This window comes from Passer domesticus, chromosome 15 (genome assembly GCF_036417665.1).
Source record: "Passer domesticus isolate bPasDom1 chromosome 15, bPasDom1.hap1, whole genome shotgun sequence".
Lineage (NCBI taxonomy): Eukaryota > Metazoa > Chordata > Aves > Passeriformes > Passeridae > Passer > Passer domesticus.
Window position 1 is genome coordinate 9464780 of NC_087488.1, and position 21257 is coordinate 9486036.

Consider the following 21257-nt stretch of genomic DNA (forward strand, 5'->3'; position numbering starts at 1 on the left):
ACCGAACCAGGGGGGCCGACCCGCCGGGAGCGAACCACAGGAGCGAACCGCAGGGACCGAACCAGGGGGGCCGACCCGCCGGGACCGAGGCTCCGGAGCGCGGGTCGCGGAGCCGCGGTGGCGAGCACTCTGGTGGTGCGCTCAGCCGCGGCCAAACTCGTAGCCCTCGATGCTTTCTTTTCTCCCGAGCTCCGGTTCCAGAGTTAGCCTGTGTTGGGAATTGCGGAGCTGAGGGGAGAGGAGCAGGCGGACACTCGCCGGAGCGGAGCGAGCAGCCCTCGGTCCCGCTCCATCCCCGAGCCGGAGATGCTGCGGCCGCTTCGCTGCCTGTCCGGCTCCAGAAGGTGTCGGGGGAACCAGCTAAACCAGAAACTTTATACAGGTAAATGGAGGCTTGGAAGAACAGCAAACATGTGCTAACAGAACAGTCATGGCCCGTAGTGAAGTTGCTAAAGGAAGGTGTCTGTGCGCATCCCATTCCCTAAGAGCCGCCTCTCCCTGCTGTAAATTTAAAGCCTCTTAGACAATTAAAGGGGTAAGAATTATTACTGGTTTTACTGGTTATCTGTAGAGAAAACTGACCTAGGCAGTTGGTCCAAATCCAACCACCATTGGAAGCAAACTGCACTAGAAGTGGAGAAAAAATTAAAGTACTTGCTGCTTTTTTGCAGGATTTTTTTACAAAGAAAGTCATTGCAGATTTACACAGTAATGTAAAGACATGACACTATATGCTTCTCAGTTTAGGTTTGAATACATTCTTACCAGATTCCCATCATTTGTCTGTCCCAGGGGCTACACTTCGAGCTAAAGCAGACACTGATAATAATGAAATGGGAAACCCAGAGAGGCAAGAGCACAACAGTAATGTGTGTTAAATAAAGTATTTAATGAAATATCAGTACCTTATCTTTATTGTTACTTAAAGGATAAAAAACTCTGTAAGAGTTTAAGAGAATACTATTGCATCAAGAATCACTTTTGATGTGCAACATCTTGTAAAGAGATTTAAAAATCTTTCAAAAGTTTAAAAAAATTAAAAGTTGTAGGCAATACAAGTATATGTAGGAAAAAAGTGCAAATAAAATCTGTGTCATTGAAATCTTTAAGGACTGGACTAGTAAGGCATTTAAAATATATGATAGAACAGAAATTTAAGAATTGTAGCAACAGCTGCTCATACTCTAATTTTAGCACTTAATAGTTTTTTCTGTTCTCTCACACTTCATTAAGGCGTTACTTTATGATCTGCTGATATTTTTGTGTGTTTGAGCAACTTTCCTTTCTATGTTAACCAAGAACTGTCTTTTTCATCCCATTCTGAGAATATATATCTGACATCATTTGACTGTCCTGATTCAATTAAGCATGACACTTAGAGTTTAGGATTCAGACAAGAAATGGTATCCATTTTCAAGTTCTCATAGAGGGTCTAAGACACCAATTTTTCTTGTTGGAAGAATTTTCTGAATTACTAGGAACAGTTCCAAGAGAGGTCAAAGCATCTGCATTAAAGGTGAGACCACTGGATTTCTCTTTCAGAAGTGCATATTCCCACTTGAAGTATCCACAACTTTTCTTATTACCTCCTTGCTTGCCAACAGGACAACAAAAAAATGCTCTGCCATGGTTTGGGCCAGCATTTGACACAGAGAGTTTTTTGGCTCTTCTGCCACAGTTACACAGAGGGGGGGTTGATTTTCCATTTCTCACAGCTCTTACAGTCTCATTCAAAATGACTGTGGAGTTCAGAACTACAGGAGATACTCTGGGCAAATTTGAACTTCTCAAAGGTAAGGAGTGATCAAAAGAGGAAGTTTTCTCTTGATATATATTAAAAGACTGTTTTTTTGCTGGTGGGCATGTTTTTGGACTAGTTGGCTTTCTTTTAGGAGCCTCTAAAGGAGTAGAGTAATTTCCAGTTAATGCTGACTGTGCTGAAACAGCATTTCCCTTTGCAGATGGTAACTTAAAAGCTGAAAATGTTGAAGTCTGCCTTTGTACTGTCCCTATATTATAGATTGTAGTATCAGGACTTTTGTAAACAACAGACCTCAGAGGTGCCATGGGTGCTACACATTCCTCCAAACTCTGATTATCTGAACTTGTCACAGCCAATTGTTGTGAAATATTTTCTTCTTCAGACACTGTTAGACTATCTGTGCTTGAGTCATCCTTGAGCTGAACAGAGTCTGAATTTTGTTCATATTGAGATTCTGGTATCAAAGCAACATCTTCCCAGTCTGTCAGCAGAGACAAGCACTCAGAGCTGGTGCTGATGTCCCCACTGGAGAGAGTGACTGAGGGGATGGTGGTGGAGACAAGCACCAGCCCTGATCCCTGCACTGGGAGGCTGGGCCTGGCTGTTCTCAGGGGCTGCCCAATGCCTGTTGATGCAGGACTGGGACAGGGCTGTGCCACACCCAGGGGAACAGGAAATCTGTCAGGAGATGCTGCTGAAGAGCTTTGGCATTGAGCATGGAATTCAGTCCTTGAGCTGCTGCTGGGTACAACGTGGACAGCTGCAGAGGGATCAGTGCAAGTGATCTGCTGTTCCCCAGCCTGTACATTAGAATTTATCTTGTTTCCAGCAATACTCTTGTGTTTGTTCTCAGCCAGAGGTTTTGTTTCACAAGTTCCATCTCTAGATGTTTCAGCTCTGCTCTTAATTCCCAGTGGAGTCTTGTCAGTGCCATTTACAGTCAGTGTTCTGGAAATTAAATTACTCTTCTGATGTGCCTAGGGAGTCCGTAAACAAAAGCAGATTTTGGAAAGTGAATACCCAGACATTTTGGGAATAAATGCACAAAATTAATAAGCGTATCAGCCTAAGGATGTTCTTTCCAAATCACAGTCAAGATGCTGGGTTTGTTATTTGAATAGCTCACCTTTCATCTGTATTCCAGGCTACAAAGCAAGGAGACAGGGAGATATGAAGTAGGGACTAACCTTATCCAAAGATTTAGTAACTTTCAGCACACATCCATCACAGATCAGCCTCCAAGCAAGACGAGCAGTATTCCGGGAATCATCCAACCCTTCAAAGTATGGTTATATTAATGTCTTCCTTTTGAACTGCTACTGGGAATAGTTCTTATTACTGGAAAAATGTAATCTAGGTAAGCCTTACATGAATGACAAGGAGTCACAGAACTGTGACACTTAGTCATCTAGTTCAAAAAAGGGAAGTAGAAAATTCCAAATAATTCTCTGTGCTGAAGCATCTGAAGGATTATCCATAGAGCTGAATATCTATTCACAGTTTTAAATATCCTTGCTCTTTTTATTAGTCAAGTAAAAAAACAAACAAACACATATTGTGCTGCAATTCTCTCAAACTAACATGATATTCAGATCTATTTCTTTATCTTCCCTCCCCCTCTTTTCTTTGCATCCTAGCAATTCATAAATTAATCTTGTGAATTCATAAAATGAGGATCATCATGCTTACCAGAATGTTCCCGTCCTTCAAAAGCTATCCCCAAATCCTGCAAAGCTCCATTTAGCCCTTTAGGCTTTCTGTTATAGAAGGCCTAAGGAAAGAAACGCAGGTGCTTAACATGAAGCATATGAAGCATTTAAAAACCTTTCCCTAGTGAAGCAAAGCCATTTCAGAAATATCCCCTTACGAATAATAAATCTCACAAGGCAATTAAGCAAGCTGGGTATTTGCATTTTACAGTGAGGATAAGTCCATAAGTTACTTACCCTCTTAGAAATCAGAATGGAAAGAAACATGAATCCCTTCTTTCAGTCTTAAGCAAATCCATTCTGTCTGAGCTCTGGAGTCATTTGTCTGCACTCTATGGCTTGCTTACACTGATGAAAGTCTTAACAGACCAGCATTAAAGAATACAACTATAAATAATACCTTAAATGCAGTCAAAGGCATGAATATATTTGGCGTAGGTATGGATTTTTTTGTAACTGAAAAAAGTGAGTATTACTTCTTGCTCCTAATACGAGTATCTGATTTGATCACTGCAAAGGGGGAATATTCACTGCTTATCTTTAGATATCTGTAAGGTACCTCTGAGTACCTCTCAACAGACTATAATGACAACTTCCTACACAGCAATATATGGCAGCAATAAGAGCACACAAAACAACAAAAGATAGGAAGCAAGGAGAGCAAAATATGTCAGGAAAGGAAGTGCAGCTCATAAATTCTCATAATTATCATTCTTTTATCAAACAACAATGTTTTCCTAGCATTAAGATCTCTATTCACATTCACACAGTTCTAGGGCAGTTGGTTATTGAGCAGTAAACATGAAATAAAACCAGGTTACTCTGGTCACTGGGACACACAGCATTGCCTTGTAAGCCCAGGCACAGCCAGCCTTTGAGGTCAGTGTGGATAGAAATGTTTCAGTCTGCCCATCCTCTCACCCTGTAGGTCGCTTTGAGGTCAATCCAGGAGTTCAGAATGTCGGGTTTGCGCAGCTGCTTCCTTCGACACTCGTAGTGCAAACACACCCCCAGGTCCCAGTCTGTGCAGGGAAAGCCACAGTCAATCCACCACTGCAGAACTGAACTAAAATCCACACAACGTGGCCTATGTGCCCCTTTATGTGGCCTAAAAATCTGCATAAAGGGACACAACACCAACACACTGTCAGCATCCTGTGCTGCTGGGGCAGGAGGCACAGGCTGTGAAGTGGCTGTCCAAGGGAAAAACTGCAATGGGACACCAGGAGAAGCAAACCCCTGCTGTTAGTAATTAACTTCAGGCAGTTAAAGATCTCAAAGACATCATTAATTCATTTAGACAGACTAAGAATGATCATACAGTTCACTAAAGCAGAAAAATGTAACAGCATCAGACCCTGGAGTCAAAGATGCAGCAAACATGTCAGGATTCCACAGATTACATATTTTCAGTCTTATCCCAATATTCCACAATTTTAATACCTAATAATAGGAGTTTGGCTGTGTAGAAGTGAAGACACAATCTCACTAGTGCCACCTAATGTTATTACTGTGCAGAAAAAGCAAATGAAAATGTTATTTACCTGTCCATGTAACAAAGGCACACGCTTTTGCTTCTGAAGTAGAATTACTCTGACTATCTGTACTGAACATAATTTTCTTCTCCTCTTGTAGCTTTTGAATCCATTTCAAAAATTGTGATAAGCAAATGTTGAGAGGCACCCCTTGGTCAACTTGATTCTTCAAGGAACAGAACAGGAAGCAGGTATGTGTTAGAATGCACTGAAATTCATTTGAGGTTTATTTCTTTATAGCCTCTTTAAATAAAACAGTAAACAGCAATTATACAACTGTAAAACAATGTTAAGTCATAATTATACCTGTGTTATGCCAGTTAGTTCTGTACAGAATTCAGAGAGAATAGGGTGCTCCTGGGGCTGGACATACATGTGGAATTCAGATTCAATAGCTCCTGTTGAGGTGTTTAACAGGACTGCTGGAAATTCAACTGCAACAAACACGGGGAAGAAGAAACAAAACAAAGAGAACCAAAACACAAAGCCAGAAAGGTTAAAACTCTTCACAGGAATGAGACCATTTTCAGATGGGTCTCTGCCAGCTTAGCACATTCCATTATTGTGTTATATTATATATAGAGAGAGCTCAAGCATGGTGCTGATAAGGCCAAGCTTGTGGGTTTGATCCCTGTGTGGATCATTCGCTTGAGAGATGGACTAGGTGATCTTTGTTGGTCTCTCAGTTCAGAATATTCTGTGATGTGCATTTTTATATGTATGTGTGTGTATATATATATATATACATACATAAACACATTTATATTATTTATATATCTATTATCCCATTGCACTGGGGCTGAAACGCCAGGGGCTAAAAGAAACCGGAGGAAGACACATACAGAGGCGCGCGGTTCACAGCTCGGTGCACTCACTGATCTCGGGCCCGCGCCGCCCGCGGTCCGCCCAGCACGTGGCCTCGAAGTCCAGGACGATCAGGAAGGCGAAGCGCTGCCCCGCGGCCGCCCGCGCCCCGCTCCGCGCCCGCGCGCTGCTCCGCGCCAGCCCCAGCCGCCTGCGGACACCGGCCGAGCTCAGGGGCCGCCCGCCACCGCCGCGGCCCCTCCGCGCCCGGACCCCGCCACCGCCGCGCCACGCCGCTCCCCGCCCGTTCACCGCCGCCGCGCCCCCTCCGCTCCGCGCCCCAGCTCCGCACCTGGCCAGGCGCTTGGTGGCCATGGCCACCCCCGCCCCTCAGCGCGCTGCCGCCATTTCAAAGCTCCCGCGGGCCCGCCCCCATCGCGCTCTCGGCGCTCGGCTGCTCCGGCCGCGGCCCCGGCGCCGCCCAGCGCGATCCGAGAGCGCCCGGGAGCGCGGGGCCGTGCCCGGCCGTGAGGGGCCGCGCCCGGCCGTGAGGGGCCGCCGGAGCCCGCCGCTCCCGAGCGCGCCATGGCGAAGGGGCTGTGCCTCAACGGGCGCAAGCGGCCCGGCCAAGCCGCGGAGGGGCCGCGGGCGGCGCGGAAGAGGCGGAAGGCGGATGGCGGCGGCCCGGGCCTGGGCCCCGAGGTGAGAGCCGAGCGCCCGGCGCTGCGAGGAGCGCGGTGCGGGCCCCGTGCCCCTTACGGCCCTTCTCGGGTGCTGTGTGTCCCGCGCTGGGGTGCTGGAGCTCAGCAAAGCCGTGTACACCGGCGGTGTAGCGGGAGGGTACAGCCAGTGCCTGCTGATAACAACACAATGTCCTGAGTTGTGCACAGGGCTCCTCGAGTCCAGCTCCTGCCCTGGAGCTGTGGCCAGCCCAATCCCACCGTGTGCCTGAGAGCATTGTCCAAACGCTTCTCGAGCCTTAGAGGTTTGGGGCCGTGACCTCTGCCCTGCGGAACCTGTTAATGTCTTGGATTCCGCTCCAAGAGATGTGGAAAACAACTCATTTGGAGTGCTCAGCGTTACGTTTAAGGAATTTTGTTTTTAAAAAGCAGGTACATTCTCCAGTATGATCTTGTGAACCAAGCAGATGTTGAAAGGAGCGCTGTGTGTGCCCAGCACACGCGCCGCTGGGTGATGCAGAGCAGCCCCACGGTGTCCCTCACCCGGGCACACGGACTCAGTGCCGTGGAACAGGAGCTGCGTCTGCAGCCTGTGAGACCAGTCCTGTTTGTACCCAAATTCCTCTGGTTGGCAGTACCCTCTCCTTGGTGAAACAAAACCTCTGCTCTTTGTGTGGGTTTTTTTGCAAAGCTTTAATGAGGCTGTAGTGAAAACAACGGTGTCATTACTTGTCTCAGCTTGAGAGGTGAGGCACTGGCAATTACACCAGCCTGTGCTGTTATTGCCAGATGATTCTCAACCACTGGGACCACGAACGTTGTCGCCTCTTTTTAACTTCCTTACCCAGTGACAAATGTCTTGGAAGAGCACACCAGCTCAGTCCCATGTGGGCAGGCTCTGTCCAAATTACTGAGCACACGGCTTGTTAGTTAGTGTGTGGGGGAAAAGAACTTCCAGTGGGTGTTTGTGCTGTGAGGTTCTACATTCTCTAGTGTTGTGTGGCGTTTTTCCCCCGTATGCTTTGATGTCTTTTCATCACCTATAATATCTTTAAAATTTTTATGGAAGCTCTTTGGAAGAGGCCATGTGGCCAGTGGAGGTCACCAAAAAGCCACATTTCCTTGCTAATTAGCCTTTAGAAGAATTTGTGCATTTCGGCTTAAAGAGCTGCTGTGTGGCACAGTCCCCACCTCATCTGCTCAGTGCTTTCTTTCTGCATCTTGCTTGGATTTTACTGAAGCGTTTTTCCCTGCAGGGGTCAGCAAACCCTTGTGGCAGAGCAGATCCCACGCTGTAGATAGAGAAACCCTCACACAGAGTCCCTGCGTGTAACTCTTGCACAAATGTCTGAAGCAGTGCAGCAGCAAGTGGGGGAAAGGGTTGAGAGACCAGGATATTGTGTTTGCATATCAATTGTCTCCTTACTGCATACATCTGCCTATGTTAATCTTTATTAAATAACTCTTCGAAGTTAGAGTCCCTGGGTTACTGAAATGTTGGGTTAATGTAATATTCAGCGGGATATGAAAGGAAACTGTTGCCCGTAAGGGGTGGAAGAGTTAGTTTAAATGTAGCTGCTTGTATCCGGGTAGTTTCTTAGTTTCTTTTTCCTTCTTTCTTCACGGCCTGGTATGATTACATGAAACATCTCTTTACCACCGTTTCTCTTTCCGCAGGAGAAGTCGTGTCATTTGTCAGCAGCTCTGCTGGGCGAGGCCTCTGAAATCAGCCAGGAGCAGCTGTATGAGCTGCTGAAATACGCAGCTCTGGGGAAATGCCACCAGGCAGCACAGCCCAGGTACATCCACAGCTGCAGTCAGCCTGCTCTCACCTTCTCCCCTGGCGTGGAAACATTCCTGCAGGAGTATTGGCCGTGCTAGGTTTGGAGCACTTGCCATAATGGCAGCCTGGATTGTGCAGATACAGTTGTTGTTAGATTTGGCCAGGAAGCAGAATTCCTCTTCTGGCAGAAATCCTACCATTCCATAGTTTTGTTTCACGCCGTTTTGCAAAACTGAATGACTGCTGTGGAACTGAAGCTCTACACACTGAGAAACAAAATACCCTTTTAAAATATTAACACAAATATTAATGCATTTCATGTTAGATATAATTGAAACAGAGTGTTGTAGAGCATTTTAGAAAAAAACCCAAACATTTCACTTCTCCTTTTCTCTGAGCCAGTTCTCAGAAGTGAAGGGAAAGGGACTTCTCAGGACTGGAAGGGAAAGGCTGTGGAGGGTTTATAACCTTGAATGGTAAAAATGAAATTAAATTAATCTTCAAATGAAAGTCAAAGCAGAAAATACCCCAGTTTAGATTTTAATAGTGAATAGAAAATTATTTTGTGAAACTGATTAATTAATTCACCAGACTGCATGACTGCAGTTGAAGTTGCTGGTATATTCACATTCTGATGCATATGAATGAGGTATACATGTCTTGAACTGGTATGCAGCAGAAATTTGCAATAACTCTTCTTTCTCTGTCTCCTGTACTCTGTTGCTTCCAGGAATATGTGGCTATTCAAGATAAGCTATAAAGCTTTTTCTTATTGAAGTAATTTGGCACTTTGCCATTTACTGACTTAAAAGCTGGGCTGGTTCCAGCTTTTTTTTTTAAGAGTGCTAGATAATTGTTTTGCTTTGATTTTTGTATATATATTTTTTAATTATTACTCTTTTTTAACTGCAGCTGGTGCCATATTTATCACCAAAGCCACCTGGCTGGGGTTGTGGTTGTTGTTCTGCACGAAATGAGCCAGCTGCATTTCTACAGGTTCTATTTACAGTTCAAACACCTCAGGAGGGTGTTCCGCCATGTAAGTCCCCAGAGTGCCTCACTGTCCTCTAAACTTCTGCCAGTCCTGAAACCACACCCCAGGGATGATGGCTGCAGTGGAATCACTGCCTTCTCCAAGGAGGTGGCCATCCTTGACAGCAAGTGAGAGGATCTGTTTGCAGCAGTTGTCAGCTCACAACAAAGGACAGGGCTTTGATGATAGGAACAGGATTTCAACAGGATTATGTCTTTGGAGCTTTACCAGGTGAAATGTTCATTGAGGCTTCAATCCTCTGACTGTTATGTGTCCTGCATCTACAGGATGCCAACTGGATTATAAATATCTTGGAATAATTTCAGTAATTTGGAAATTACTGTGAGTGAGGAGACTCTCTATAGAGTTATGCTAGTCCCACTGGTTGAAAAATACCACTTTTGTTATTTGCACTTTATGTCAAGTTTCTCCCATTTCCTTGAAATATTATTAAAATAATTATTTTCATTTTCTTACTTACAAACAATATTTTTGAAAGAAGATAGAAAGAAACTAGGACTTGAATTTAAACTTCTACAGAGTTCTTCCTGAACTGCAGCAAATGTAAATCACAACTTTACTGGAAAGACTGGAACTAGTTTTAGTTTCTATCAAAGAAGGTCTTGAGATTTGCCTTCTTGATCATATCAGGCAAGGCAAATCTGTCCTGTGGTACAAAGAATCCTGTATCATCCCTCATTAGGACAGGTTTGATTTGTGGCGAGTTTGTCTACTTGCTAAAACACCAAATGTATTTCCACTATTTCTTTTTTCACCCTCCTCTGAATTTGGCTGGCTTGGGGACCAATGAACCCCTAATTTTCTTCTTATCTCTGCTTGTCTTTCAAAGTCACTAACATGTTTTCACATTTTCTTTTTTCAGAGATTCACATTAGCACCTTCTGCTAACTTCCCAGTCAGCCTGTATGGAGAAGGAACAAACCTGAAACCTCAAAACACTCCACAAGGTATTTTGTTTGGGTTTGCATTGTCTCTTTCAAGACAATGACTCACTTTGAACAGAAATTTATGACTTTGCATCCTCTGCAATCCCAGTGCTGCCATGTTAAACTTGTTTAGAAAGGAACACATACAATGGTTTAAACCATGAGACTTCTTACCCTGACTAGTTCAGTAACTCCTGTTGGGCTGATTGTCAAAGTGAATGCAGAATGAGAGAAAGTTTTTAACATATTTAATCCCAATCCCTGCTGCTTTACTACCCATTCTAAGATATAACTAATCAAAGAGACAGAGATATAAATTAGGTTTGAGTTGAGAAGACTGTCTTTTTCTCTGACCCTCTCTCTCTCTCTCTCCAGTCTGTTGTTCCAGGTAGTGATTTGGAATGGTGCAGCCTCTTAAGTGTTGATCTGATGCAGAAACTCAGCTTGACAGATGCTTCTGTATTTTACAGGCTTGACTTCCACCAGCAGTGAATGCATTACTAAAAGCTCAGACTTGCAATGTGATCCCATCATTCAGAGATATGGAGAAAAAAAACAAGGCCTTACAAGCTATACTCTAACTTTAGAAGAGCAGAAAAAAAATGACTATCCCATAAAAGGTCAGTTTTTGGGTGAGGGCTGTTTTGTTTTATTGTGTTGGGGGTTGTTTTTAGTTTTGACAGTTTAGTGATACTTTTTGTCATATGAGTTGTAGAAGAAAGGTCTTATTCCCAGGTGTGTTTTCCCTCCAGGTTCCCCTGGATGCAAGGGCTACATCTCCACAGAGTGTGATCAGCAGAGGACAGACAGCAGCCCCCTCTTTGGTCTGGATTGTGAAATGGTAAAAATTAGTGTGTGTGGCCTTACAAAATTGAGTCAGGCACCCAGCTCTTATCATCTCTTCCCAAGTAAACCAATCACTTGTATTTGTTAAACCACTTTTGATATCTTAATATCTGCTGCCAGTCCCTTCCTTGATGGTACCAGGGCTAATGCAGCCATGGAGAGGCCCCAGCAGTAGTTCTAGCTGTGAGACAGAAATAATATCCTGAGCAGAGAGCTCAGTTCTGTTGGCTCCCAGAGCAGCAGCTGGATCTTCCAGGCCTGTCAGCAATGCTGCAAGCTGTGGAATTCCTCCTCAGCTCTGTCCAAGGTCTGAGAAAGGAAAGACTGTCACACATCTTTCCTTTAGCCATCACAGTTCCTTTGGCAGCTGCTGTGGTGAGGAGTTCTCCTTTATAGCCCTGCAGAGATGCCTGTTTGGATCAGCATTGAGTAACTATTGATACAACCTGGGCTCTGCCTTTACATTGTACAATGTCTCTGGGGCTGGTGCTGTCAGGGGTATTTGTGCAGTGCAGAGCACAGTCTGATTCTGTGAAATCAGCACTTCTTTGCAATGTTTTTCTGTGCTGTGCTTGCCTGTGTGTTTGCTGTGCTTACAGTGCACATTTAACAATTGGAATGAAGCACAGTAGAGTATAAACCCACCAGCTGTGAGTGGTAGATCTCTAAGTCAAGGAGCTCCTTCCCAGTGATGCTGCTGCAGCCAAAGCAAATGTTAGTCAAGGTTTTTGAGTGGCAGCACCGTGCTGATTCAACAACTGCCTCTGCTTCTTCCTGACAGTGCCTGACTGCAAAAGGGAACGAAGTCACGCGTGTGTCTTTGGTGGATGCACGGGGTCAGTGCCTCCTGAATGAGCTGGTCAAACCTGAGAGCACAGTGGTGAACTACCGCACCAGGTCACTTGCACAAACCTGTCTTATCTCTTTGTCTTTCAGAGCTGCAGCCCTTTCACATTCAGCCTGTTACACAGGACCTTTCAGAAACCCCTTGGTTTGCACAGATGCCTGCTGCATTTCCCTCAGTGTTAGGAACACGGTTCTTGCTGTGTGACTGAAGTGACCAACATTATGTGTACAATGTGCTGCTCATTGTGGGGCTACCAGGCAGAACCACTGCCATTCTGCAGTGTCCATGGGAAAGTTCTGTTACACATTAATGATACACAGTACAAGTTACTCTTCACTCGTGGTTATAAAATAAGATGGAGTCCATAGCTGAATTTGCTCATATGTAAAAAATGTATAGAGCTTGTACACACCTTCAGGTTGGGGCTCAGGATTATAACAAAAGCAGGCAAAACTCAAGGCTTGTCTTCTTCACAACTTCACCTGGCTTTATGCAGGAGGTGCTGTCCCAGTCCCCTCAGGTTACTTGGAAGCATCTCCTCCCACCATCAGACTGGCAGTATTTCCTTACCTGTGCTGTCTGATGCCAACTGCATTATTAAGAATACCTGGGAGAAATAAACTTTTGAATCAGCACTCGTAGCAGTTTAGCTGCAGTATATCCTCTGATGTTGGAACAGAAACAGTAAATAGCATTCTGTGATTGGCTACACTGAGTTCATATTTTACAGGACCTGCTTGTAATGTTTTCCAGCATACACTGTTGATAATGTATTGCTTTTAACTCACCCAACTTTTGTTTTGAAGATTCTCAGGAATCACAAGGAAAATGCTTCTTCCAGTGAAGACAAGACTGTCAGACATCCAAACCAGGCTAAAAAAAATGCTTCCCCATGATGCAGTGTTAGTGGGTCATTCTTTAAATTCTGATCTTCAGGCTTTGGAAGTGAGTATGTTTTTAAGACTGTTTTTCCCAACCCTGTGTTACTCATTTCACACCTGAAAACTCTTTAACAATTGCTCTTTTTATTAGTGAACACTTGTTAATTGCTTCTTATTATTAATAGCCCTATGCTTATAAGGATTAAAAGTCAAGAACTCTCCTTACAGCTATAAAATTTGCAAGGGGCTGTTCAGAACCCAAAAGAGAGAAGTCTGTCCAGACACAGATATTGTTGCAAGTGCAGCTTTACCCCTCTGCTTCAGGCAGATGCTTCTGATAGTTCTGTCACTGATAGCACTTCACTTCAGGAAGAACTGAAGTTCTTTCTGTGGGTAATTTAACCAATCTAAAATCCTTGAATCATAATTAATCTTGATCTTCCCACTAGAGTGGGAAGTAGAAAGGAGAGTTGGACTTGTTTCATTATTCCTTTTGCTCCCTTGTGAAGGAGGCATCTGTCAGGGAGAAGCTGGCAACTGAAATAAAAGGCAGAGGCACAGAAAATTGTGGAGTTACTGTCCAGTTCTGTATGTGTGCTGTTCTTAAACTAAAGTGGTGATGATTTTTCTCCTCCAGATGATCCACCCCAGTGTTATTGATACTTCACTGCTCTTTGCCAGAAGTGAAGGCCGAAGATATAAGCTAAAATTTCTAGCCAAAGCTGTTTTAGGGTAAGATTATTACTGTACTGTCATGGGAAAAATTAAAAACTGTCATGGTGGGTCATAGGGTCTTGATCTGCTGCTAATAGTCTCAGAATTATTATTTTGTTACTAAGATTCAAAAGAAAGGAGCAGGTTGTGCAAGTTAGACACAGTAAAATGGAATTTACTGGCTGCTTGAAACATCAGGCAGCACAATAAATGGGCTTGTCTTTGAGCAAGCAGGAATGCTGTGACCCAACCAGATCTGAGTCCCAGCAAAACTCGCCTTCCTGCAGGGCTGTAGAGGTATTGAGCTGTAGAACAACAGAGGCACTCGGGCTCACACAGGTGAGAGCTCTTTCAGTTGGCAAGAAAGAAAGAAAGGTTAATGCATGAAAGTGTGATTTCCTGACTTAAATCATATTTCTCAGAGTGTCAGCTACCACTGGGTAGTATCTTAGTGAGACAGTTCTCCCCATGCTCACAGTGAATGGTAATAGTCTGCAGTGCCAGACTTCACTGAACTGGAGGCTGCTTTCCTCTCTGTGTGCAAGTTGTGAGTTGGGCCATTGGTCGAGAAAGAAGTAAAATTTAAAAATAGTCATGCATCAGAGTAGCAAGTATTAGCAGTGCTTCTGTCAAATTCCCCCTGTGCTTGGCACTGGTGAGGCCACACCTTGAGTGCTGTGTCCAGTTCTGTGCCCTCAGTTTGGGAAAGAAGTTGAGACACTTGAGAACATCCAGAGGAGGCAACGAGGCTGATGAGGGGCTGGCAACACAAACCCTGAGAGGAGCCACTGAGGGAGCTGGGGGTTTTTAGCCTGGAGAAAAGGAGACTCTTCCAACCTAGTAATTCTGTGATTCTGTAAATTCCATAAACCATTTTGCTCAACATTGCAAAAACATTTCTTGCAGTAACTTTTGGGAATATTTCACAAGAATGCTGCTGCACAGAACTGAAATCCTTTTTGGAGAGGGGAAAGCTCTTTTGCCTGAAAAAGACCCAGTTTAGAAAAGACAGGATGTTGGTCAGTGTGGAAAAACAGATAACCTGCCTGTACACCTAATTTTGATGCCCTAGGAAGGAGATTCAGTGTGAACAGAAGCTTGGGCATGATCCTACAGAAGATGCTAGAGCTGCATTGGAGTTAGCTCAGTTCTTCATTGAGCAAGGACCAACAAAGGTATTTATATCTAGTTAAGATTTCTGTCCTAAACTACAGAACTTAAGGTTGTTGTGCTTTTGAAGAAAAAAATCCTCCACTCTTGCCCATCCTCCTATTGATTTAAAAGAGAAAATGGAGCTGTGATAGAGGGCCCAGTTTTGACAGCTTGTTATTTCCAGCCTGCATCCAGGTACCTGGATCACCTGGGCACTAGCAGTGCTCAGTACTCACTGACATCAGCCAGCATTGCTGCTGATCCTGAACAGGGGCCCTGGGTAAAGCACTGAGACATTTCCAGCCTGCAGGAATGCCTGTAATTTTGGTAGATCAAAGAAGAGAGAGACCTTGTGTGTTGTGGTAGTGATTCAGCTGGTTTTATGAGTCCCTTGTGCTCTGAGATTTCTGAGAGAATGTTTTTGGAGATGACTGCCTGTTGATGCTGTGAGTGCTGCATGCTTGAAAATGACAACAGAAAATAATAAGGCAAGAAATTAATGTCCATGTTTCTTCACTGCTGGAGTGTGCCTGCATGACTCACAGGGAAAGCACAGGCTTTTTGTCAGCTACAATTAGCTGATGAGATGAAAGCCAGCTAATAATCTTCTTCCTTCCTCAAGGTAGCAGAACTAAACTTGGAGATGCTTCTGACAGCTGAAAAACTGGCTGAGCTCTCACAGAACAAAGCTGTGCCACAGCCACAAGGACGTGGGTTCCAGGAACAGCTGAATGAGCCTCCACCATTATCCAAACCATGGTAATAAGATTCTCAAATATGTGTGTTTTTCCTTCAGTTGAATCCTCAGTAAAATCGAACAAGTGCCTTATGTTTTTCAGAAGCCACCAGGATCTTAGACAGACACAAATAATTGCAGCATAGTGCTGAAAAAAATTTAAGCAGTTTCATCTTAAATTTCACAGAGTATTTCCTAGGCTTCTTTTGATGTTGTGGACAAGAATGTTCTTTCAAATTTCTTAACTGCATTGTAATTCTCTGACAAGACTTTCTTGCAAGTTTTTATTCTCCATATTGATTCACAGTGTACTTCTCTCTGCTAGTTTTTTAGATTGTCTGCAGGTGACTGGCCAGAAACCCCTCCTTTTGGGCAGACAGGGATTAGACTCTTCTGGCCTGTGTCAGAGTAACCTGAGCACTTCAAACAAACAGGTGAATGGACTGAGAGTGGGTTGGTCTAAGCATCAAAATAGTTCAAAGTTGTTCTTGTGGTGGGAGTGGGTAGATGAGTCCTATTTTAAAAGCTGACTGACAGTACTGTTAGCAATAGTGTTAATACCAGGTTAGCTAAATCCATTTGAGCATTTCGGAAATGAGCTTTGATCCTCTGCATCCTCTCATGACTCACCAAAGAAGAATTTCTGCCTGAGGACTTTCTTGGACAATAATGAAAATTAAAGTTGGGAGTTAAATTCAATAGCCTTGTTTTTGATCCTCTGCAGTACAATTGTCTTGTACCTTTTTGAGCCTTGTTTGTTCTTGTCCCTCCAGATCCTTCAGAGAGCCTTGGAAGATGTTCCCCTGTCCAAATTCAGTATCATTCAGTTCAGTTTGGGTCCAGAGTACCTTGCATCTCACCTTCATGCTGGACTTCATGAAAAGGTATTATTTTTTGTTTGAGAATAGTCTTCATGCTGAGCTTGTAGAGAGATGTGATTTATCAGGAGGCACTGAGTAGTTAGTTCCTTTGCTTTGTGAAGTGCCTTCTCTAATCTGTGTTCCAACAGGTGAGAAGCAAGCTGACTGACATGCTGACAATTTACGCAGGTCCTTTTGAAGAAAACTTTTGCATCAAGTCTGTGAAGAAAGAATTTGGGAGGTGTGGACCAATCCAGTCCCTTACAGTGGTAACTGAAACATTCCAGGTGAGGAGCACTCAAAGGCTGCAGACAGGTCTGGAAGATCTGAGTAAATTCTTGGAAATATATTGATTAGAATCAAAGAAATACCAGTTATTCTCTTTGGAGGGGTTCTTGTGGTAGTTTAGTCATCAACTACAATCATTCAGGGTACCTAAAAACCTGCTCCACACAATGACAAGAACAAGTGCAGCTCATGTGCTGCTCAGAGGACTTTGAGTGCTGGGGAAGCTGAGGTGATTTTTGTCCTTCTAAAGAGAACTGATATGTTAAGGCCTTTAATAGCCAAAGGAGAAAAAAAGGGCAGTATTAATTGAAGAGTTAATTGGAGGGGGTTTTAAACAGCTAGAGTATGTGGAGTATTACATATTTTACCCTCAAACTTTTTTTATATTATTCTAGTTTTAAAAGAAAGCAAAACTTTATGGAGACCTGACTTTTTCAAAGGGAGGGCTAATGTGTCTCACTGATAAACCTGAAGTATCTCACTCTGCTATTTCAAGCCATATGTGTGTATCCAGTATGAAGTGCTGGAAGCTGCCCAGCTTGCTGTGGAAAGCCTGGATGGAGCTGAGGTAGCAGGATCCTGCATTAAGGTAAAGGCAAACAGCAAAAGTTATGTTCAGCCCAGGCACAGCCTCCAATAGATCTGAAACATCACAGCATTGTGTTTGAGCAAATGCTTGTGCTGTTACAATCTCCCTGTCCTTGCACAATTCAGGGCCACTGGCAGAAAGGAAATGGCTGGATCCCTCTTGTTTTTCCTTTCTGCCTGTCAGCAGAAGGGAGGTAGAAAGAATTCTGACCTCCAGCTGCAGCTTGAAAAGGCAGATGCAAGTAAGAGGGCTATATAGAGTATGGCATTTTAGTTTTATAGTTTTACAGATATGATACAGTTTTATCTATATTACAGATATGATCTCCCTTTATCATGACTAATTAAGTTGGCCTTCATTAGTCATATTTATTTCAAGTGATGAAAAAGAACCTGTCTACTTTTGGTAATGGGAGAAAAATACTTTAAAATAGAAGTTCAGAACACAGAGCAGTGTAGGCTGACATGCTTTTTATTCCTGCTGCATCCACCCCAGGTCCAGAGACCAGTCACTGCAGCAATGCTGGACTGCAATGTTCTGATTAAGGAATTAGAACTGGATGTAGAAAATGAAGGTGTGATTTATGTGGCTGGTCTAAAGAAGTCATTAACAGAGACAGACTTGCAAGAAGAATTCAGCCAGCTGAAAGACCTGGAAACACTGTTCCTGCCAAAGGATCTTCAGAGTGGAAAGCACAGGAACTGCTGTTTCCTCAGTAAGTAGCTTCACACACAGCCTGCATATTTCCTTCAAATGAGCTCATTCAGCAGCCCTTGGGACTTTGCACAGACACAGCAAGAGGTACTGGAACCCAGGTAGGCTCCAAGGGATAGTATTTAAAATGCTCCAGTGAAAGCACATACTGTTTGGAAGAGCACTTTACAGTTAAATATTTAAGAGGAAAAAACACCTGCTTAAAAAAAACCCCAAATATTTACTTAGAAAAATTCCAGGGTAACTAATGGGCTCCAGTACTTCCATGTGAGGGGTGGCCACTGTGCAGCTTCACACAGCCCAGCAATCACCTCTGAAAGGTGGGAGCAGCTCAGTGAGGCTGCTGCAGCCAACTGGCATTTCTAGTCTGATGTTTATCTGTAGCTAGATGAGGATCTGCTTGCTGCAGAGATTTGTTTCTCTTCTCCCTCCTGCTCCACACCTTCAGCCCTGCCTTGCAGGTGCCAAGGAGGGCAGCAACAGCATTGCCAATCCACGTTCCCTTCTCTTTGCATTTCAGAATTCCAGAAAACCCAGAGTGCTGTGGATGCCCTGGAAGCTATAAATGGATGGACCATGAAGGGTAGCGAGCTAAGAAGTAGGAATGCCCTTGCTCCAGGTCACCTCTGGAGATGGATTTGGCAAATGAATCACAGCAATGGGAAGCAAGGAAAACACATCTTCTATGAGAAAGTGGAGCAGCTGTCTGACTCTGTGAGTGTGAGGCTCTGCTGATGTTGGCTGCAATTAGTGAGGAGGGACTGCCCTGGGGACCTGGAGAGGTAACTTTGAGCTGGCTGAGGTGCAGAGCTGCTTGTGGCAGAAGGGTCTCCTTGTGCTGGTGCAAAGGAGGATCAGTTCCCACAGAGCAGCTTGATAGATAACACCACATGAGATAATGTGATGTTTGCAGGGCACTGCATAACATTAAAACCAGCATGGCTGCACAGGGCAGTGGGTGCTGCTGCCCAGGAACTGCGACCTGGCACTGGGGAGCTGACAGGGCACAGGGAGAGGTGAGTGGCTGTGTGGCTGCACAGGAAAGAAGAGCTCTAGCTGAGAGCTCTGGAGGTACAGCTCCCATTTTTGCCATGGAGCCATTTGAGCAGGGCCTGTGGTTCTCCCTGCAGCTGGGCCACTGCACTGCCAAGTGCCAGGCAGGAGCAGCATCACTGCTGCCCTCACCTGTGCCATGCCCACACACTTAGAAGTATCACTGCTGATGAATGGGGGACTTTATTGTTTCTGTTCTCTTATGCAGGAGCAGGATCTAAGGAAAAAGGTGAAGAAGTTAGACCACCATATCAAAAAGCTCTATAGAAGCCTGCAGAATAACACCCTGTGCATTGTTCTCTTTCCTGGAGTGAACAGGTAACTTGCTACCTATTTTGCAAAGAACCAAGGAAAATACAGAGCTGAATATTTTTATCTTAATCTATTAAAAATTAAAGCCCTGCACAAGGAAGAGAAAGGCTGAAGAAGCTGTTGTAGTTAATCTGACTTTCATGTTTGGTCAATAAAACCTCAGCCCTACATTCTGCCCACAAAGCAGGCCTGAGTCACAGTTGATGTATCTGAGGGTGACAGTGTTGATTAATTGTACAGATCTTATCAGCTCACCCACCTCCCCCAGAGGATGTTCCATCCCCTCTGACAGTGAGTTAAGCTCAATGTGGCTGTGAGAGAATCAAGCAGAGTTTCCACAGCAGGCAGGAGTTTTTGGGGTGTTTGGTTTCTAAAACCACCTAATTACTGCAGCCAAGGCCTCACCTACCAGTTGTTGTGTTGTGGTACCCCACAGTGTGCTTCAGCCACAGCTGCTCAAGGAGCTGGTTCATGCCCCTGTTCTCATGTGATGGACAAAAATGAGAAAACCCACATTTGTTCAGAGTCCTTCAGCTTTTGTAGGAAGGAGCAAGCTGTGAATTTGAGTTGGGCTGCAGCACTGCAGGTATCAGGGATACTTCCCTGGAGTGGGCTTCCTGCATTTCAGCTCCTGAACTGTCAGAGTCTCACTGTTTAATTATTAACCAGAAAGCAAAGCCCTGGTTACTGAGGACAGCCTTCCATGCTCTCACTGTCACTGGTCAGCCTAATCAAGGTCACATCTACCTTTCTGCTGCCTTCTTTGGGCTAAAACTGCCTCTGTTTGTGCATTTCTGAGCAATCATTTGCCCCTCTACACCCTGTATCACCCCAGGTGCCCTGCACACTCAGCTGTCACCCCACGGGAAGGTTTGAGGCGAGGATGGCTGTGAGTTCAGTCACACCATGTGTCCTTTGCAGCAGAGTCACTGGGCTCAGCACGTCCCAATTTACTTTCCAAGGGCCATTTCCAACTCTTCTTGCTTAGCACAATCTTCCATCACCAAGGGGCAGGAATCCCACGAGCAGAACAGGTGGATTCAGGAATCTGCATCCACAGGGAGCCTGTGGAAGCCCACAGAGCTTGGCTCACACTCTCAGGCTGCTGAGGGGGTTGGATGAGAGCTCCAGCTCAGGCTGGGAAGAGATTTCTTGCCAAGTGTGAGGTTCCTGTATTACTGTTTCCCTAGGACCAACAGGTCAGAGGAGGCTTCTTGATTAAAAAGGATGCCAAATAATTGTGGGGTGGAAAAATAATTAATTTTTCAATGTGCTGACCTGGGGGGCTGCAGGCCTCTCACTGCCAGCCCAGCAGAGTTATGTGCATGAAGGCTGAGCAGAACTAACACACTTCTTGTTTGTGTTGCAGCACACATGGATCACAATCCGGCCTTGGTCTGATGGGAATAAAAGATGATGAAGGGAGGAGTGCTTGTTAAACTGCCAAGTTTTTAAGCAAAGTCTTTTGTTAAGATATTTTTAATTACTTTAAATATTGATGTCTTTGTAAAAATCTCTTACCATAAGAACAATAGGCTTTCACTCTGTATCTTCAAAAATGTCTAAAAATAAAAGCCATTCAAAGTGTCTTAAAGCACAAACCCTTTTCCATTAACCCTTCTTGCTGTGGGAAGGCTGAGCCAGGCAGGGCTTGGCAGCTGGAGCAGTGCTCCACAGGAGCTGGGCAGGACTGGCCTGTGGGTGTCATTCCCTCCTGGACACCAAGGTACCAGCTGGGGCTGTGCCCTGGAACATCCCAGGCCATGAACCAGCCAGGCAGGTCAGAGCAGAGCCTGCAGCAGCTGCTCAGCAGTTAACAGCTCCCCCAGGAACTGCGTGGATTTCGGGAACTGCGCGGAGCCAGCTCCTGAGCTGGAGCTGCTGCCTCCTTTCTGGGAAAGTGCTGTACTTGGGCCATGGAAAGGAGGAATCAGTGATTCATACTTCTTGGACAATCTCCACTTTCTCCTCCCTCCCTGACCACCCCCACCCTCCCCTCACACACAAAAAGA

The 21257-nt window shown here is 44.7% G+C and overlaps 2 protein-coding genes across 3 annotated transcripts; one reads left to right on the forward strand and one right to left on the reverse strand.

Annotated features, from left to right (window-relative positions):
* Positions 1-868: 868 nt before the first annotated feature.
* Positions 869-6397, reverse strand: ERI2 (ERI1 exoribonuclease family member 2). 2 transcript variants are annotated; one of them, XM_064390025.1, is made up of 7 exons: positions 6163-6397; positions 5313-5440; positions 5016-5172; positions 4393-4493; positions 3452-3533; positions 2950-3038; positions 869-2739 (listed from the first exon to the last, which is right to left on the reverse strand). In XM_064390025.1, exons 1-7 carry the CDS (start codon positions 6395-6397, stop codon positions 1414-1416), a joined length of 2118 nt encoding a protein of 705 aa, XP_064246095.1. In that variant the 3' UTR covers positions 869-1413. The 2 variants fall into 2 exon arrangements, with proteins under 2 accessions (XP_064246095.1, XP_064246096.1); XM_064390026.1 differs by having other exon boundaries at positions 2616-2748.
* REXO5 (RNA exonuclease 5) lies at positions 6379-20846 on the forward strand. Its single transcript, XM_064390024.1, has 19 exons — positions 6379-6512; positions 8168-8289; positions 9186-9312; positions 10190-10274; positions 10724-10873; positions 11006-11094; positions 11881-11996; positions 12753-12891; positions 13465-13559; positions 14614-14716; positions 15316-15452; positions 15755-15863; positions 16203-16313; positions 16439-16576; positions 17074-17166; positions 17662-17881; positions 18401-18594; positions 19142-19251; positions 20615-20846. The coding sequence occupies exons 1-19, from the start codon at positions 6396-6398 to the stop codon at positions 20682-20684; spliced, it is 2325 nt and encodes a 774-aa protein (XP_064246094.1). The 5' UTR covers positions 6379-6395; the 3' UTR covers positions 20685-20846.
* The last annotated feature ends 411 nt before the right edge of the window (positions 20847-21257 follow it).